Raw genomic sequence first — 18263 nt, forward strand, 5'->3', positions numbered from 1 at the left:
TCGTGAGCATGTACACACACACACACGCACATCTATTAGATACAGCAGACATATCCAGTTCATTAAGCTACAAATCACAGAACATTTCGGCCTGGTTTTATATTTCCCATGAGCATGATGTCATTGCTGTATTCCCAAATAGTTGCCTGGGCCTTTGCTGATCTCTACTGCAAATTAACCTGAGTCTTTATTTTTAAATTCAAGTGTTTAAACCTTTTTGTCAGAGAGAAGCCTCCCGGATTTTTGGTGTTCTCTCATTGTAATATAATGTTCACACTGTTTGCAGGTAATGCACATTTTCTGTGTTAGAAAGATGCCACAGTGAATTCAGGATCATGTATTTTTGCAAGACAAGCTGACTGACAAACAGTTCAGTTAGAAGTTTTTAAGCTGTAAAAAAAAGAAAATAATAATAATAATATACACTACGAGTCAAAAGTTTGTAAACACCTTCTCATTCATGGGTTTGTATTTATTTTAATTACTGTAAACAATGTAGATTAATACTGAAGACATCAAAACTATGAAAGAACATATATGGAATTATTGAATGAACAACAAAATGTTAAACAAAGCAGAATATGTTTTATATTTTAGATTCTGTAAAGTAGCCCCCTTTTTCCTTCATGACAGCTTTGCACACTCTTGGTATTCTCTCAGTCTGCTTCATGAAGTGGTCTCCTGGAATGGTTTCTAATGAACATGAGCCTTGTCAAGAGTTCATTTGTAGAATGACTTGCCTTCTTAATGTGTTTGAGACCATCAGTTGTGTTGTTCAGAGGTAGGGTTAGTACACAATGGATAGCTCTATTTGACTACTGTTGTAATCCAGATTATGGTAAAACCAGATTATTTCATAGTTTTGATGTCTTCAGTATTAATCTACAATGTTGAAAATAGTTAAAATAAATAAAAAACATTGACTGAGAAAGTGTGTCCAAACTTTGACTGGTAGTGTATGTCCATAAAGAAGCACTACAGTTTGTGCATTACATTACTTTTCTTTGCATTCATATCTCAAACAGTTCAGGAAGGTGTTTGCTCTGTTTTATTTTTTAAGCTTTTAACAGCATTACACTTCTTAAGAATCCCAGATTCATTGTTAAGTTTATCTGTCTAACAGCTATATTCTCCTCTGTAATTTACTCCAATCATTTCTGCCTCTGTTTTTCTCTCTGTACTCAGTCAATGCCAGACAAACTCAACAACTCTTGTTTTTAATTCAAGTTTTAAGCCTCCAAAACAAAAAGAAAGCAACAGGGTGGGAAGTACAGCATGGCATACGACATATATCCCACTCCAAGCTAGATTTCATGTTTTACTGTAATGTAACAGTTTAGGAAAAAATGTAGCTCAGGGTTTTAGGGTTATTTAAAGTGCCTTGATATTAGGGATGGGAATTTACAGTAATCCCTGTAATCGATTACTCGAATTTCCTAATGAACGATTACTTGAGTACTCGCAATTATTATTATTTTTTTTACCTTAAACAAAAATAAATAAATAAAAGTCAGTCGGAAACGGACCTACCAGACCAGAGCTGTAGTAAGTTCTGCTGCCTTTTCTTCAGACATCTCTTCCACTCTCATAGTTGTTGTTCTGTGTGATGGTAGCTTGTACTCCGGCTCGACTAACGCAATCAGCTCTTTGTGATCAGCTCTTCTTCCACAAAACTTAATGGGAGCATATCTCCAGTTACCATTTTGGTTAATATCAGGCTAATCTTCTCCGCTCTGGTTTCATCACAACGACGTGTGCTAACAGGGCTAGCTAAAAGATGTGAGACTGCCTGTTATCCGTCTCCGCTGTTTTCTCCTTGTGTTTTAAGCGTATGTGGTTAAACATCAAACTAGTATTTGTATGGTATGTAAGTTTAACGCCACATATCTTGCACTGCTCATTAACTTCATTGTTTTTTCTTAGTATTTCCAGACATCACTTTTTCTAACTGACATGCCGCAGGTGTCGCGGGCGGTTCTGTATTTGTTGTGCTTTTGCTTTAGGAGGAATAATATGTTCCTTTTTTTTTTTTTTTTTGAGGAATAATATGTTCCTAAAGTGTTGCCGTAGCTGCCATAAAACAGTTGTTTTTGCTGAAATCTGTCTCGAGCCTCGGTGTGTTCTAAAGCTGACGCTGTGGCTGGAGAAGTCAAACGTTTATATCCCGTTAATTAGTTTCCTACCTAGTATATTCAGTTAGGCAACAAAAAGCACATGGTGACACATGTAACGCTGTATGATTTCAAGTTATCTTGCCAGGTGCGCGAGTAACAAAATGCAACTCGAATAATGAGGTCAACGGCGAGTATTCGAGTACTCAAGTAATACCCATCCCTACTTGATATATTTAGGAAACTCCAACATAGAAAGGCCTGTGTCTGAGCCCGTTACCTTCTTGCTATTTAGCGACAAGAGAAACCCATAGACTGTATAAATAATGGACGTAGAATTGTCACCAATCTGTTCGCTGTCTGAGTGCTGTTTATAAGGCAATCGTCGTCAGCAGCCATATTGGGAATGCTGAAAACCAAGCTTAGTGTGAGATAAAGAGGCGGGGTTTGAGCCTCCTAGCCAACAGCTATGTGTTCCCGTTTGGGAGTCAAGTCAGTCATGTCCTTATTTGGGCAAATCTCGTAATCTTAATATCTTCTGAACCTTTGTGTTAGAAAAATAATTGCCCCCCGTACAGTGTGTGTTGATAGAGAAATTAGCTACATAGAGCCAAGCTGTTTTTTGAACCAGGCTGTAAACATGTTTATTTCTGCTGTAAAGATCGTCTTCTTTGAATGGGTGTGGATGTGGTTTCTGGTGTTTCTGCAGCCAGCCTCAAGCGGATCTAGATGAATTGCAGTTTATAACACTTCTGCATGGGCTTCATATTTTGAGATCGGAGGTTGCCACTTGGTCTGAGCCAGTTAACTTCTTGCTATTAAGCTATAAGGTAAACCACTGCAACACTGTGCAGCCCGATTAAACACTAACATATTTCTAGTTTGCAGAAGTCTCTGTTGCGCGTTCGGTTGTTAACCGAAAGGTTGGTGGTTCAAGCCCAACCAGGGACGAAAATGTATAAGCTGACATCCATCATGGACAATCCCTCTCACCCCCTGCATGACACTGTGGGGTCTCTGAGCAGCTCCTTCAGCAGCAGACTGAGACACCCACCCTGCAGGACAGAATGCTACCGCAGGTCCTTCATCCCATCAGCAATCAGACTATTTAACAGCAGCATCGCAATGTCCCGTTAATTATCTGTTATCATCTTCATTTCACTACATGGCAGTTACTGTGTGACAATATGTCTCTGTTATCCCGGGTCACTGTTTATGATTCACACCAACAAACTATTCTGTCAATCTGCACTGATTTTCTCATACTGTGTATGTTTTTTAATAACCTGCTGCAATTTTATCTGTGCAATAACTTTACCATCTATTCATCAGATAGAAGTGCACATAGTGTGTATATATCTGTAATATTTACCATATTTTATTTTATCATTACTATTATTCTTTTTATTATATTCTTAACTATGTAGTACATTGTTTTATTCCCCTGTCCCATGTTGTAAGCTGCTGTAACAAAATAATTTCCCCCAATGGGACATCAAATAAAGTATATCTTATCATATCAGGCTCTGTGTGCTGGATTGACAGTTAATCTTTGAAGCGTGCATGTTAAGGTCAGATTTCACTCTATGATGACAGATTTGAAAGGGAGACTTCTGTTCTTTGATAACAGCACATTTGAAAAATGTTAGGTGCCAGTGTGCAATTTCATCTTTGATGTGAACCTTATTGAGTCAAAGGGTATGCTTTGAAAAAAGGCCTGCATAACTGTCACTTATAACCGCAGGACGTCGGATAATATGTGTTTTACATAAGATTTAGATTATTTTGCTTCCATATTTTATTAATTGAAATGTTTCAACTAACAAATATGTTCTGGTGAAAAGGTGACTTGAAACTTACCCATATGTTATCTTAGTGCGCGTTTCACATTCTGCACCATCCCCTGCTCACCTCACATCCGGGTTCTTCAGAGTCATATGACCAGCTCTCTGCTGCTGTCACTGAATCTGTTCTTCAGTACGAGTTAGCAAAGCACAGCCACCAACCTTAGCTCTCTCAGGTTCCCTCTTCTTCATCCGACCATGGCAACACTTGTGGCGAACAGAGCGATGGACATCAACGGCTTGGCAGGAGCTGCGAGGACACACACCCAGGCTGTGACCCGAAATTACATCTCCCAGCCCCGGCTAAGTGAGTAACGTTAGCAGGTAGAGCTGGAGGCTAACGGGCTGCAGCTTGTGTTACCTTCAAGGACAAGCGAATGCCTGGGAATCCCACAATCAAACATTGTATTCATGTATTTTGAGTTAAATACTTCACGTCAAAACAATTAATGAATATTGTTATGTCACGCTTAGATTAGTAAAAGATTTGCCCATATCTAGGACACCAGTTGTCTGCTTTGTAACATAGTTTCCACTTCTACATTGGCGAACACGCATCTACAAGGCCACATTTGGCTTTAATTTTCAGAGTACAAGTTTTAAAGATATTGTTTTGCCAAGTTGAATCACAGTAGTGGGACTTGATGTGTCTATATGTATTCAAACTTTGTGCTATCAGTTTCTGTTAAACATCTGTGGCCTCCGATTTTGGAGAGCGTTGGATATTCCGAGTAAACATAAACGCACCACACAGTGACTGTAAGCTAACAAGCTAAGAGAGGCTTTAAATTCAGAGTCACGATTCTGACCAAACGTGCTGTTTTTACACGGTGGACACAATAAGGGATGAATATAATGTCTCATTGTTTGTCATTATCCCGTGCTTGTCATGTTGTGTTTATAAAACAGTTAATATAAATACATTTTTATCAAATAGCAGAACAGTCAAGCTAGCATACTGGTGTTAGCTGCAGCTAGGATTCGTAATAACCTTTTCGTGCCCTGTTAAATCAGGTCACTGAGCCCATGCATTCTTTTTGCAAAGCAATGCAAACATATTTAACACCAGTGAAGTTTGTTAAATATATTTAGAGACAGTGTGAGTGTTGATAAAGCTGGATGTCAGCAGCGCAGTGGATTAGCTCGCCGCTGACAGTCAGCTGACTCGGATGAATGAATGACGCATCATAGAAATGTGACTCTTTAATGTCTTAGATGGAAATCCAGACATCTCTTATATGCCTTTCTGTCTCTACAGTGTGATTACTACCGTATACATGCTATGTGGTGCTTTGATCATGTGTGCAGTTTGTAGTTGTGTTAGCTTTAGCTGCTGAGAGCAGTGACAGATGGATGATCTCTCATGTGACTGGATCACATGATGAGCAGTCTGACTGCAGGGAGGAGATGCAGATGACTACTGTAGCACAGTTGTAGGTCATTTGATGTTGCATGGCAGTGTTGCTATTAAGATATATCTGTACTGAAAGAACATTTTTATTATGATAACCATTAAAAGTTGTATATTTAAACAATTTCAGATGAGGGGAGGGATACTGTACTGAATGTACACACTGCTGAGGCACAAGGCCGCAATACCTGATGTCTTATTTCTGCAATACAAACATTAAGCAGACAGTATTAAAAAGAACAAGACATAATGGACCATGGACTTGAATCAAACTGTGATGTTACGCAGTTCACACATGTTCCTGCACACTTAGTAATCAGTGGGGGTGTAATGATTCTTTTTAACAATGATTCGATTCGTGGTTGTCAATACAATTAAAGGACGATATTGGTTCATTTAGATCGATTCAGTAACTTCTTAGCCAAAAGTTCAACCAGTGTGACTGTGAAATAAATCCCTTGATACTGGACAGTCCTAGATTCCTGTTGTTTCTTGTAAGGGAATCAGGTATAAATTAATTATGGATACAAACAAACAAGTAAACAACAATTTACTACACTGTAGGGTCGCATGTCTTTGCAGATAAACTTGGCAACTTGGCAACGAGTTTTGTCCTAGTCTCTGACTAAACATGCTGGAGAGGCTTGAGGCTTCTGCAGAGCTGATGTTACCTTGATGAACGCTGCAAGAGGTGCCTGGACGGCCGGCGTTGGGTGAAATCCCATGGTGCCTTAGTAGGTGGTTGGATAGATTTGTGGTGTTGCTGTGGTAACTTTACTTGACCTTTACATATCCTACAAACAGCGAGCGACTTATTTAGAACACCTCCGTCTTTGCAAAAGCCAAAGTGTTTCCACACACTGGACCGCTTGATCATTTCTCGCTCGCCGGCTTCTCCTCTGCCGCCCGCCATGCAATGTTTTGTTGTCTGCTGGCGCGTGGTGATGACATCACAGACAGGCAGCCTGAATTGAGTAACGTTTAACATCTTTATCATTAAAAGTGCGACAACATCACATCCATTATCCATTATCCATTATTTAACTTGCCGAGCACAGATCGATGTAGTCGGATCATAGGAATATAAATGGATACATCGATGTTGTAGATTAATCGTAACCAGTAACCAGTGTATGTGTTCAGCTTCCACAGGCCTGTACTGTAGATTATCTGTGGACCTCCATCTGTCATCAACCAGTGTAATAAGAGTTCATTAGCTACTGTAGTGTCCTGTGTATTTCAATCACCTGGCTGAGGTGGAGTCTTACAAATAGTGAAAAGTCTCAGTGATGTTGTCATTGTTTGAGTGACAGTCTCGTTAACCAGCAGCAGGATGAGGGGCTGCTAGTAGCGGGCACTGTCAGCGTCTGTCTCCATCTTTGTGTCTGTGTTTCTGTGACACGGCGTGGCGTGTGTTAACATTTTACAGCCATGCTCAGTAGTAGTGGCCGTGTAGTTGAGAGATTCAGAAACGGAGATAAATCATTGCGACTGTCACTAATGTTTTCTTCTTCTTTTTCTATTTAATTCAGATAGCATTCTTCTTCTTCTGTTATTTAATGCGGTTAGCAAACAGCTTTAAGGCGCTCTGTAGCCACCGTCTGGCAGGAACACTGTATTACAACCAGGCACCAGTAAAATTGTACTTTTGAAATGAGGAAACATTAAAAGTAACTTTAATTTTTACGAAGTGAACGAATATTTGAACATTCAAAAATCATTGCCCACCCCTAATGAACAGGGTTTTGTGTTTGGAGTGATTACAATAAAAACTTCAGGCTTCATTTATTTATCTGAAGATTGGTTTGTCAGTGCAACAAATAAATAATAATATACAGTATACATTTCAGATAGGGATGTCAACAATGAGTCGAGTATCGATTAAATGATTAAGAATTTTGATTTTCTATCCCGTGGATCAAACATCATGTGGTCTCATATTTGGTTCAGCTATCAGGGAGGTGTTTGAAGTTTAAACATAGACTGTAAAAAATATGGACGTAGGATCCGTGACGTCACCCATCTGTTTCTGAAGAGCTATTTTGAGACCAATCGGGGGCGGCAGCCATATTGCTTCTGTCGAGCCAGTGTGACGTAAAGAGGCGGGCTTTGAGCCTCCTAGCCAACAGCTGCAGTGTTCCTGCAGGCAGCTGTGCCTCTCATTGGAAGACTAGTAATCTCAATATCTTCTAAATTACCAAATTTGAAAAGAATTGACCCCCCTCACAGTGAGAGGACGTCGAGAAATTAGCTATTCAGACTACACTCATCTTTTGTACCAGGCTGTAAACATGTTTATTAATGCTGCAAAGATCGTCTTTTCCCCATTCATGTGTATGTGACTTCCGGTACTTCCGGAGCCAGCCTCAAGCAGATCCTCGATGAACTGCAGCTTTTTAACACTTCCACATTGGACTCATATTTTTAGACCGGAGGTTGCCACTTGAGTTTAAAGCATGTTTCATGTGAATCAGCTGACTGAAGGTGTTGCTCACAGTGGAGACCTGTCACTCAGCTGGGGGCTGCGGCTGAGTGACAGGTCTCCATGAGCGCTTTCTTTCTCCACCACCGGACTGATTCTGACCCGGTTGCGCTCCCAGCTGACACCTGACCACGCTCACATGCTTATTTTACTCAATAAGAACGAGTAGACAGAAAACTGGACACTGAGAGTCTGAAACATGTTTCTGTTCAGTTCTCTTGTTGAAGTCTGAGCCTTCACTTTTATGACTGTATGTCCGCAGAGATTATGAGCCTGCTCCACACGTTGATATTCAGCGTGTTTAACATTTTGAAGACCTCAATATGATCCGTAGATATTTAATAGGGATGTGCCTTTCAAGCCAAAATACTATTCGATAATCATTGGCATCTATTCGACGCTTATTCGAATAATAAACGAGGATGAATCGTTACACCCCTAGTAACCAGTGTATGTGTTCAGCTTCCACAGACCTGTACTGTAGATTATCTGTGGACCTCCATCATCAACCAGTGTAATAAGAGTTCATTAGCTACTGTAGTGTCCTGTGTATTTCGATCACCTGGCTGAGGTGGAGTCTTACAAATAGTGAAAAGTCTAAGTGATGTCATTGTTTGTGTGGTAGTCTCATTAACCAGCAGCAGGACGAGGTGCTGCTAGTAGCGGGCACTGACAGCGTCTGTCTCGATCTTCATGTCAGTGTTTCTGTGATGCAGCGTGGCGTGTGTGTTTACATTTTACAGTCATGCTCAGTCTCTGGAAATACGTGTGTAGTAGTATGAGATACAGAAACGGAGAAAATCGCTGCGACTGTCGCTAATGTTTTCTTCTTCTTCTGTTATTTAATGCGGTTATCAAACAGCTTTAAGACGCTCTGTAGCCACCGTCTGGCAGGAACACTGTATTACAACCAGGCACCGGTAAAAACAATGAAAAGTTGTACTTTTAAAAGAGAAAATATTTGAAGTAACTCTTCAATTTTTACAAAGTGAACCATTATTCAAAAAACATTGCCCATCCCTACTATTCAATACCGTCAGTTAGATACATTGTGTCATGAAGGAAAATTTGATTCAGGGGGAAAAACAAGGACAAGGTTTTTTAATGGTTTATCAGTAATCGTTGACATTTCCAAAGATCAATCACAGATTATACTTGAAATTGAAATCCCTATTACAGAGCAAAGCTTCTTCATGTAAATGAACTCTTGACTTGACCAGTGTTATGTATTTGATGGCTCTGTTACACCATCTGATCTCATCTTTTTATTCGTTTAACCTGGAAGTCTGCGCATCCAGACAGACAATGACATTGAATCAGTAAACCTATCGGAGACCTTGCTGAGAAGAACTTTATCAGTGTGTCTGATTTCATCAGACTGACGGGTGGAGGCTGAAAATGTGTCTTTATGTTAAAGTGTTTGAAGTGATTGATTAGCACTGTGTTAGTTTCATTATTGCTCTGAAGAAGAAGTGAAATAAAATGAAACCAAACTTGAGCAGATTAAAAGTTATTTATTTGACCACGTGTGTTTTAAAGAGGTCAGAGTGGAGATGATTGTTGTGCTGTGTGAACGGTTAAACAGTATCTCATTAAGAAAAGGTGTAAATTAATGAATGTTCCTCTGTTTCCTTGAACCAAACAAAGCCTCCTCTAACCAGCGTTATCAGTGCCTCCTGTGATGAGCCGTGTTCATGTGATGGTCTTATTGTTATTTTCCTGACCGGGCTGATTGCATTACCTCAATCAGCAGAGGGAGTCTCACTGATGGTGGTGTTGTTAGGCACTTTGCTCTGTGTGCTCGGTGTTGAGCCTTTACTGTGACTTTCATTACGCCGTTGAATAAGGCCTGAGCCATGAAGCCAGCAAGGTGATGCTTTTTCCTTTGTGCAAGTGTCAGGGAAGCAAGCATGGACTAAAAGCCTCTTAGCAAACTAGAAGGAAATGACTTAATGGAGCTGGAGCCATCTGAGAGCGGAGCGTGGAGGATGCAACATGTGATAAAACCCTCGTCCTGAAAACATCCAACCACCCTGCCACTGAAATCTTCTAATTTTGTTGTAGCAGAATAGCTGTCCCCTTTTCTCTTATCAAATGCATTACTAAGCTGCAGAGGACCATTCTGGGGGTGAGGCAGCGAGTCAAATGATGACTTCAAGTTACTGTTAAGAAACTTCTGAAGTGCGCCTCTATTGCTGCGGGCGCCGCATTTACAATATTTCTTTGATTTGTGAAGACCTGTAAGTGGGGAGAGGAGAATCTATTTGTCATTTCCTTTTGCTTCAGAGAGGCTGACACCCCTTTTATTTGGGAGAGACATGCAGAAAGTCTGCATATTCACTGACTTAAGTAGCATAGAATTACAATACATGAACTTACAAGACTGTGTATCAGTAGATGTTCATTCACTCATCCTGCACCCTGATGTGTTTGCTGATTTTCTAGCAGGGAAATACTTTCTGACAAAAGTGCAGGATCTAGCTCCCAGGTTCAATTCAAGTGGCAGCCTCTGGTCTAAAAATATGAGTCTAATGGGGAAGTGCTAAAAACTGCAGTTCATCGAGGATCCACTTGAGGCCGGCTATGGAGAACCGGAAACCACATACACACCCATTCAAATGAGACGATCTTTACAGCAGAAATAAACATGTTTACAGTCTGGTTCAAAAAACGAGTCTGGATCATTTCTTGATCGGCACACACTGTACGGGGAGGTGAATTTTTTCATAATGTGGCAATTTCTGAGATATTAAGATTCTGTGTTTTCCATTAAGAGAGGCACAGCTGACTTGATTGACAGGCGGGAACACTGTAGCTGTTGGCGAGGAGGCTCAAAGCCCGCCTCAATACGTCGCACTCGCTCGGCAGCAGCAATGGCTCCCGCCGACGATTGGCCTCAAAACAGCGCTTCAGAAACAGATGGGTGACGTCACGGATACTACGGCCATTATTTACAGTGAGTCTATGGTTCAAACATTGATGTTAATATCCCCAAACATCATCCACCACGGTTGGGCTGCTGTCTTTCATATCTTACTCAATATTGAATAAATCATTATTTGACACTTGTGTCTTCAGAGAAAGTTGGATAGACAAGTAGACACTAGTGTTCTAGTACTCAAGATCGGTCACTTATTTAAGGTGTTGGTCTCGTTCTGGAATCAAAAGCATTTTTACTCGGTCTTGTCTCAGTCTCAGACTGGACGGACTCCGTATTTTTAACTCTTTGCTGCCCCACTGCACTCAGGCGTTAATGAATGGAGATAGACGACAGGAGGAGAGATTGTGTAAGCCCGTGACCAGAGATGTCATTCAATAACATTCTACATAATTAAAGATAAAGCAAAACTTAACTTGCAAACCCAAAGCAAACTATCACTAAAGGCAACAGAATACACTGTTTTACCTCGTATCAAAAGCGAAATTTAAACCAAAGATGATGAAAACTGAAACTTAAAGCTGGGGTTGGCAGTCTCGGAAAACTAGCATGAATTTGAATGTAGCATTTCCTCATGACTCCGTCTAACCCCTCCCCTCCTCCCTCAGAGCTCCTCCAAAACGACGCTCCCCCCCCCCCCCCACATGCACTAGCGCCGCTGATTTGCGACCATATGATGGTGACTGATTCAAAACCGGTCCTCACCAAAACATTATCTTAGTGAAAGTTAAAAACACAAACAAACATGGCTGCTGTTAGTACTCACAACTGTCATGCTAGCATTATCCAGTTGTACTGGTGACATGATATCAGGAGAAAAGTTATAACACATATATAATACTGTAACAGCTCTACTGTTTGTTAAACGTGTTCAGTGTAGATGTTCTTAATTCCTACAGTGTTGACAGTCAGTGAAGGCATCAGGAGAGGTGTAGAGAGTGTGAGCGGGAGAGAGGAGAGACAAGAGGAGAAGTTCTTCATTCATTCAAACATTGATTGTTGTTTTGTTGGTTGGCGTGATCACGGCCGACAGTGACCAGTTATTAAAACTCAACGTGTTCACGAATCGGCTCGTCATCCCTACAGCGTCCAGACGGACGCTACAGTACATCTACATTTCTGTAGGACTTACTAAATGTCATTCATTCTTCTGCTTGTCAGAGCCCCCGTGGTGAGAGCTTTTTAGACTCTGATCCGGACTACAGTCCTGAGCAAAGCACCTCATCGGGTCAGAGGGGACAGGCCCGAGGTCGAGCGAGAGGGGCAGTCAATAGAGTCAGGGGAAGCAGAGGCAGGAGACGAGGACTCAGAGTACACGCCGGGGAAATGTTCGCACAGGAGGCGGGCAGAACGGCAGGACGGGATTTGATTGGTTTAAAATTTTGGCACCCAAAAAAGGCTGATTGGTTGGTGTTTTCCCAGGTTTACTCCGGCTGTAGATAGCTGCTTTTCTTCGCTCTTTTTTAAGAACACATTATGTATTGATTGCCATCAGGACATAAAGATCATTTTAACCAGTATAACAAAAAGTGGATCTAAATCTGATTACTAACCCCAGCTTTAAGGCGTCAAAAATGATCTCAGCGCGTCAAAAGAAAGGCAACAAATTCAAACCAAACCTTGTTTGATGCTGTTAGTTGTATTTAAAGCAAACTTAAATCAAATAAACAGCAGTCTTTCATTTTGTGAATTCTCATGATGATTTTTTCATTGATATAGAAGGTTTTTTTTTTTTTTTTATTGTGTCATGCATACAATCATATGCCTAGCCCACATGGGCTTACAAGACACCATGAGCGCATAGTACGATCATTCCTTGTAAGGAAACTGAGGGGGGAAATTATAACAATAAAAGAAAATAATACAAATAAAAATTCACACTCCTTAAAAGACTATCTTGTCTTTTTTTCCAGGCTTTTGATCTTTGGAAATGTTAACGATCAGTTATCGATTAATCCTTAAAGAAACGTAGACGTTTTCCATGTCAAAAACAATGCCAAATGTGTTATTCGAATAACCGTTGAATAGATGACAATGATTATCGAATAGTGTTTTGGCTTGGAATACCCATCCCTAGTCTTGGTCCTGACTCGGTCTTGAGCCCTAAATGTCTTGGTCTTGGCCATGTCTTGGTCTCGGTTAATGAGTTCTAGACTCCAACACAAGTAGAAACATTCCTGAGCATCCAGACTGACTGAGGCAGAAAAGAAACCATCCCCCAGATCTGCCTTGCGTGTCGTCCTATAGACTCTGAGCAGCGTGGAAGAATGGTACAGCATATGTTCAGTATAGCCGGCTGCCATCAAACACTCTATAAGATCACGATGTTGAGATGGTTTGTCACCACCTTATTGACTTGACAGAGCTCTCAGAGAGGCCGCTGTTGAAAAGCCCCTTGGAGACAAAGCAGGAAAATAAACAAATAAAAAGATTTCTCATCATCAGACCAAGTCTTTTCTTTAAAGAGGCCTTTGTCTCTCTCATGTCAAATGCGACAAAAGCTATTAGCCCACGAAATGGCTTGTCTTTGTTTTAGTGGTGCATTCTGTCATTTAGTGCTATGAAAAGACATGGAGCAAGGCACTATACTTCTTTGTGAAGATTTAATTAATGGTAATAATGTAGTCACGATAAACAAATGTCTCATCTGTCACTATGAAAGTAATTTCTATAAAATCAATGTTATTTCTGTAACAGTTCTATAATCCACATTCTAATTAGGCTTAAGCAGCTAGCTTGTCAGTAGGAAAAAAGAAACTCTGTGGGCGTTTGTCATTCTTCTCATGAAAGAGGATGAAAATGTAGGCTAAGGATTTGACACCGTTTCTGTCTGTCGCATGAGCAGACTAATCCAAAGTACACTTGTTGTGCTGACCACTCATTTGATTCATGGCAGCCTTCTTCTAAAAAGCGGTTTGTCACTTAGAGAGGGAAGTGCATACTGTCTAATATAAGAAATTCCCCCTGGCAGTGTATCAGTCAAGTAATTTCCACAGCAGAAGTGATGACTAAATCTGTGCGGTGAGCCCAGTGTGGGGAAAGAGTCTCTCAGTGGTTCAGCCTTTTAAGAGGCACCGGGACAAACATCTTAATCTTGTTAGTCCATATTTGTTTTCTTTGTAATGCTGTTCTGTGCTCACTGTGGCTCCATGGACAAAAAAGAGAGCTTTGCTGCTTTACACTGCAGCTGGCATATTGTCATAGCTGGGTGGAACTGAAGGAGATTGGTGCATAGTGTCTAAGTTGTGCATATGAATCACAGAAATCACATCAAAATTATTACAACAAATATTATTTAGGGATGCACCGAAAATTCAGCCAACGAAAATGTTCGGCCGAAAATGGCCCAAAAGTGCATTTTTGGGTTTTCGTCCGAAAGACTTTCATCACCGAAACAACACGGCCGAAACATAATGATGTGATGACGCAAGCAAAAAACGCGGCTGGTACGGGCTTGTCTGGATAAGGGCCAACATGTCTGCATCAGTTCTTCCTTTAAAGGGGACATATCACGCTTTTTTCATCAATATATATTGGTCTAAGAGGTCCCCAAAACATGTCTTTAAAGTTTATGCTCAAAAAAACACTTTGAAATCAGATTTTGGTCTGCCTGAAAAGTCCTCTTCTTCATTCCTCTTCAAAACACTCTGTTTTCCCTCTGACCACGCCCCCTCCGGAAGTGGATGTGCCTCGGCTCTCCAGCACGTTGATCTAATGTTTACATGTTGGCTGAATATACACGGCTGCTCAGAGATCGCGTTACTTCAACCCTCTGAATCTGATCCTGACGGAGAGGCGCCTGTAGCAGGACCTTTCTGAACGATTGGTCACAGATTTAGTGTTTCTTGTTGTTTTATTTATCAGTATGTAGACGTGTGTCTTGGTACACAGCTACGAACATGTAGCTATGTGGCTATGCTAACTAGCGCTAGCACTTATCCATGATAAATAAAAATCATCCACTAGATCTTCAAATCTGCAGACATGGGGAGTAAAACCGACCTCTGCCAGAAAGGCAGCAGGACCTTTTATGAAGGATTGGTCACAGATTTTGTGTTTCTTGTTGTTTAATTGTCAGTATGTCGACGTGTGTCTTGGTACACAGCTACAGCTACAGCTACAGCTACAGCTATGAACCTATAGCTATGTGGCTATGCTAATTAGCGCTAGCACTTATCCATGACAAATAAAAATCATCCACTATATCTTCAAATCTGCAGACGTGGGGAGTAAAACCGACCTTTGTGTTTATTAAGACAGTCTACAACTAGCATGCCTCCCTCCTAAGCTCCTTGTTAGCACACATTTGTGCAGGTAATGAAAAACAGGGGAGGGATTCAGTATTATTTTATAAAGTCTATGGGCTGAACAAGCTCCGAGCTCTGACTCCGTGACAGACCGGATATTGTTGTTACGTAACAAAAACACGGAAGTCTGAAACGGCTCGTTTCACACACATTTACAGAAAGGTGGAGAAATCAAAACAGGGGCAGAATGGATTTTTTTCATTCTCGGGGGGTTTGTAGACATGCCAGGGACACATATTTCAGGTAAAGAACCATTAAAAAGTCAATTTTGCATGATATGTCACCTTTAATTCAGCACTAAAGCGTCTTCTAAGCAAAGACGTTGAGACGGACCTCGGAGTGAAAACAATGAGAAGTCCACTCTTAGAGTCTGTCAGCACACGTTTCACTGAGATCTATTCAGATCCTCTGCTCTTCATCGTGACTGTACTTGATCTGTGTTATAAAGATCATTACTTGGATGTGGGAATAAAGCAGCGCGCACGAGAAATGATCCAGGCTGAGATGGATGTGGAGAACCCGCTTGGAGAAGCGCACAACGCAGGAGAAGGAGAACAGAGCGCAGAAAAAAGGACTGGTCTCTCTGAACCAGATGAGGGGCATGCACCCTCGTTGTCCATTATATAGAAGTTCAGTAAATTGTATTTTCTATATAGCGCCAGATCACAGCAGAAGTAATTGACGGTTACCTCTCTTATAGATCAGGTCTTAAACTTGTTCTTTTATTAAACAGACTAAATATCCTCATGTTATTTATGATGGGATGTAGTGCTGTGCGATATGGACAAAAATTTTATATCCCGATATAGGTGATTTTATATCCTGATAACGATATATATCCCGATATAGTATTTTTCCTTAAAATGACATGAAATGAATGGCAGTTTTCTCTCATATTTTTCAATTTATTTATGAAACACATATTTTATGTATAAAAACATAATAAAATGTATAAAAGACAAATTAAAATAAAACACAAATATCCAGTGGACAAGTACCATTCAAAATATCTGGTAGTACAACCAGTTTTAAAGGAATGCACTTAAGTGCAAAGAATTAAAATAAATACTATAACAATAACATAAAGTGCTTGAAGTACCATTCAAGTATGCCAACATTTAACAAGTGCTAATTGCATTTTGTGCATTAACACGTATGTGCACATAACAAAAGTGCATAGAAAAGTGCAATAAATGAACTGTTTCAGAGGTTAAGTTTGTCAGGCTTGTTCTGACATGAAATGAAACCTCTTAAAATAACTTGTTGCTTTTTTTACATTTTGTTTCACCTTTCACAGGTTGAGATATAGGAAGACAAGCTGGTCAACTCTTTCAGGCTTGAGACATGATCTCTTGCATGTAACTATGTTCCCACTAGCACTGAAGACCCGCTCAGATGGAGAACTAGTTGCGGGGACACATAGGTATTTTTTGGCAAGCTTTGCCACTAATGGGAAGTTGACCTCATGCTGCCTCCACCATACAAGAGGATCTTTCTCTGCATCCAGGTCAGCTGCCTGCAGGTACATGTTGAGCTCCAGTTCAATGGATGCTCTACTTGGCTTGGAGATGCCTTGGTCTGTGGGTGCTGCTGCTTTCTTGAAGTAGCTGGACAAACTCTTTTTTGCCTTCTTGACTGCAGGGAGCTCTGATTCATCTGCAGCAGCTGTGGGGACAGCTGACGGTGGAATGTGTTCGAGTCGGTCGTAACGACTTGTTGGCGACATGTTTTGCAGATTACCGTTTTCTGGTCGGTGTCCGACTTTTTAAAACCAAACCAAAGCCAAACCATGGAATTGCGGTTCCCTCTTTTCGGCACCAACTCCTCTTTCGGTTCTGTTTCCACTTTGTTTTCCGCTAAGCTCTCCGCTTCTGCCATGTTGTTACATCCATGCTCTATCAGTGCCGTAAACTTGTAGTTGTGTGTGACGTAAAAATGCTACCGCAAAGTAGTAGCGGTGCTGCAGCTTACATTAACCTGCATTCATCATCGTTCATACAATGTCAGTGAAGCAACAGAGCTAGACCAATACCCTACACATCAAAATAACGATATAAACGACAGAGGGTTATATCGTACGGTGGACGTTTTTATATTGCACTACGATTTATATCGTAATATCGCACAGCACTAACGGGATGTCATTCTGCTCATCTGCTCTTTGTATTGGGCATGGCAGAGTTTCGCCTCAATGCGCACACAGACACACAAACACGTGCGTTCACATACACACATCACGGCACAATGATACCATACATGTTCATCAACAACTCGGTTTTTCAAGACGAAAACGAGACTATGACGAGCTGAAGTGCATCACTGATGATACAAACTCAGATGAAAACTTAAGAAGGACCGTCGGACATTAAAGGGGACATATCACGCTTTTTTCATCAATATATATTGGTCTAAGAGGTCCCCAAAACATGTCTTTAAAGTTTATGCTCAAAAAAACACTTTGAAATCAGATTTTGGTCTGCCTGAAAAACCCTCTTCTTCAGTCCTCCTCAGAACACTCTGTTTTCTCTCTGACCACGCCCCCTCCGGAAGTGGATGTGCCTCGGCTCTCCAGCACGTTGATCTAATGTTTACATGTTGGCTGAATATACACGGCTGCGTGATCGCGTTACTTCAACCCTCTGAATCTGATCCTGATGGAGAGGCGCCTGCAGCAGGACCTTTCTGAAGGATTGGTCATAGATTTAGTGTTTCTTGTTGTTTTATTTATCAGTATGTAGACGTGTGTCTTGGTACACAGCTACGAACATGTAGCTATGCTAACTAGCGCTACCACTTATCCATGATAAATAAAAATCATCCACTAAATCTTCAAATCTGCAGACGTGGGGAGTAAAACCGACCTCTGCCAGAAAGGCAGCAGGACCTTTTATGAAGGATTGGTCACAGATTTAGTGTTTCTTGTTGTTTTATTTGTCAGTATGTCGACGTGTGTCTTGGTACACAGCTACAGCTACAGCTACAGCTATGAACATATAGCTATGTGGCTATGTTAACTAGCGCTAGCACTTATCCATGACAAATAAAAATCATCCACTAGATCTTCAAATCTGCAGACGTGGGGAGTAAAACCGACCTTTGTGTTTATTAAGACAGCCTACAACTAGCATGCCTCCCTCCTAAGCTCCTTGTTAGCACACATTTGTGCAGGT

General features: G+C 40.9%; 1 protein-coding gene across 1 annotated transcript in view; it reads left to right on the forward strand.

Moving 5' to 3' along the window:
- The first annotated feature begins 4023 nt into the window (after nucleotides 1-4023).
- Nucleotides 4024-18263, forward strand: part of atp6v1ba (ATPase, H+ transporting, lysosomal, V1 subunit B, member a) — a 58301-nt gene continuing 44061 nt past the window's right edge. The window contains exon 1 of the mRNA XM_034681742.1: nucleotides 4024-4262. Within this exon, the coding sequence (XP_034537633.1) occupies nucleotides 4154-4262 (109 nt within the window). The 5' untranslated portion in view covers nucleotides 4024-4153. The remainder of the gene's footprint in view (nucleotides 4263-18263) is intronic.

This window comes from Notolabrus celidotus, chromosome 4, assembly GCF_009762535.1.
Source record: "Notolabrus celidotus isolate fNotCel1 chromosome 4, fNotCel1.pri, whole genome shotgun sequence".
Classification (NCBI taxonomy): Eukaryota; Metazoa; Chordata; class Actinopteri; order Labriformes; family Labridae; genus Notolabrus; species Notolabrus celidotus.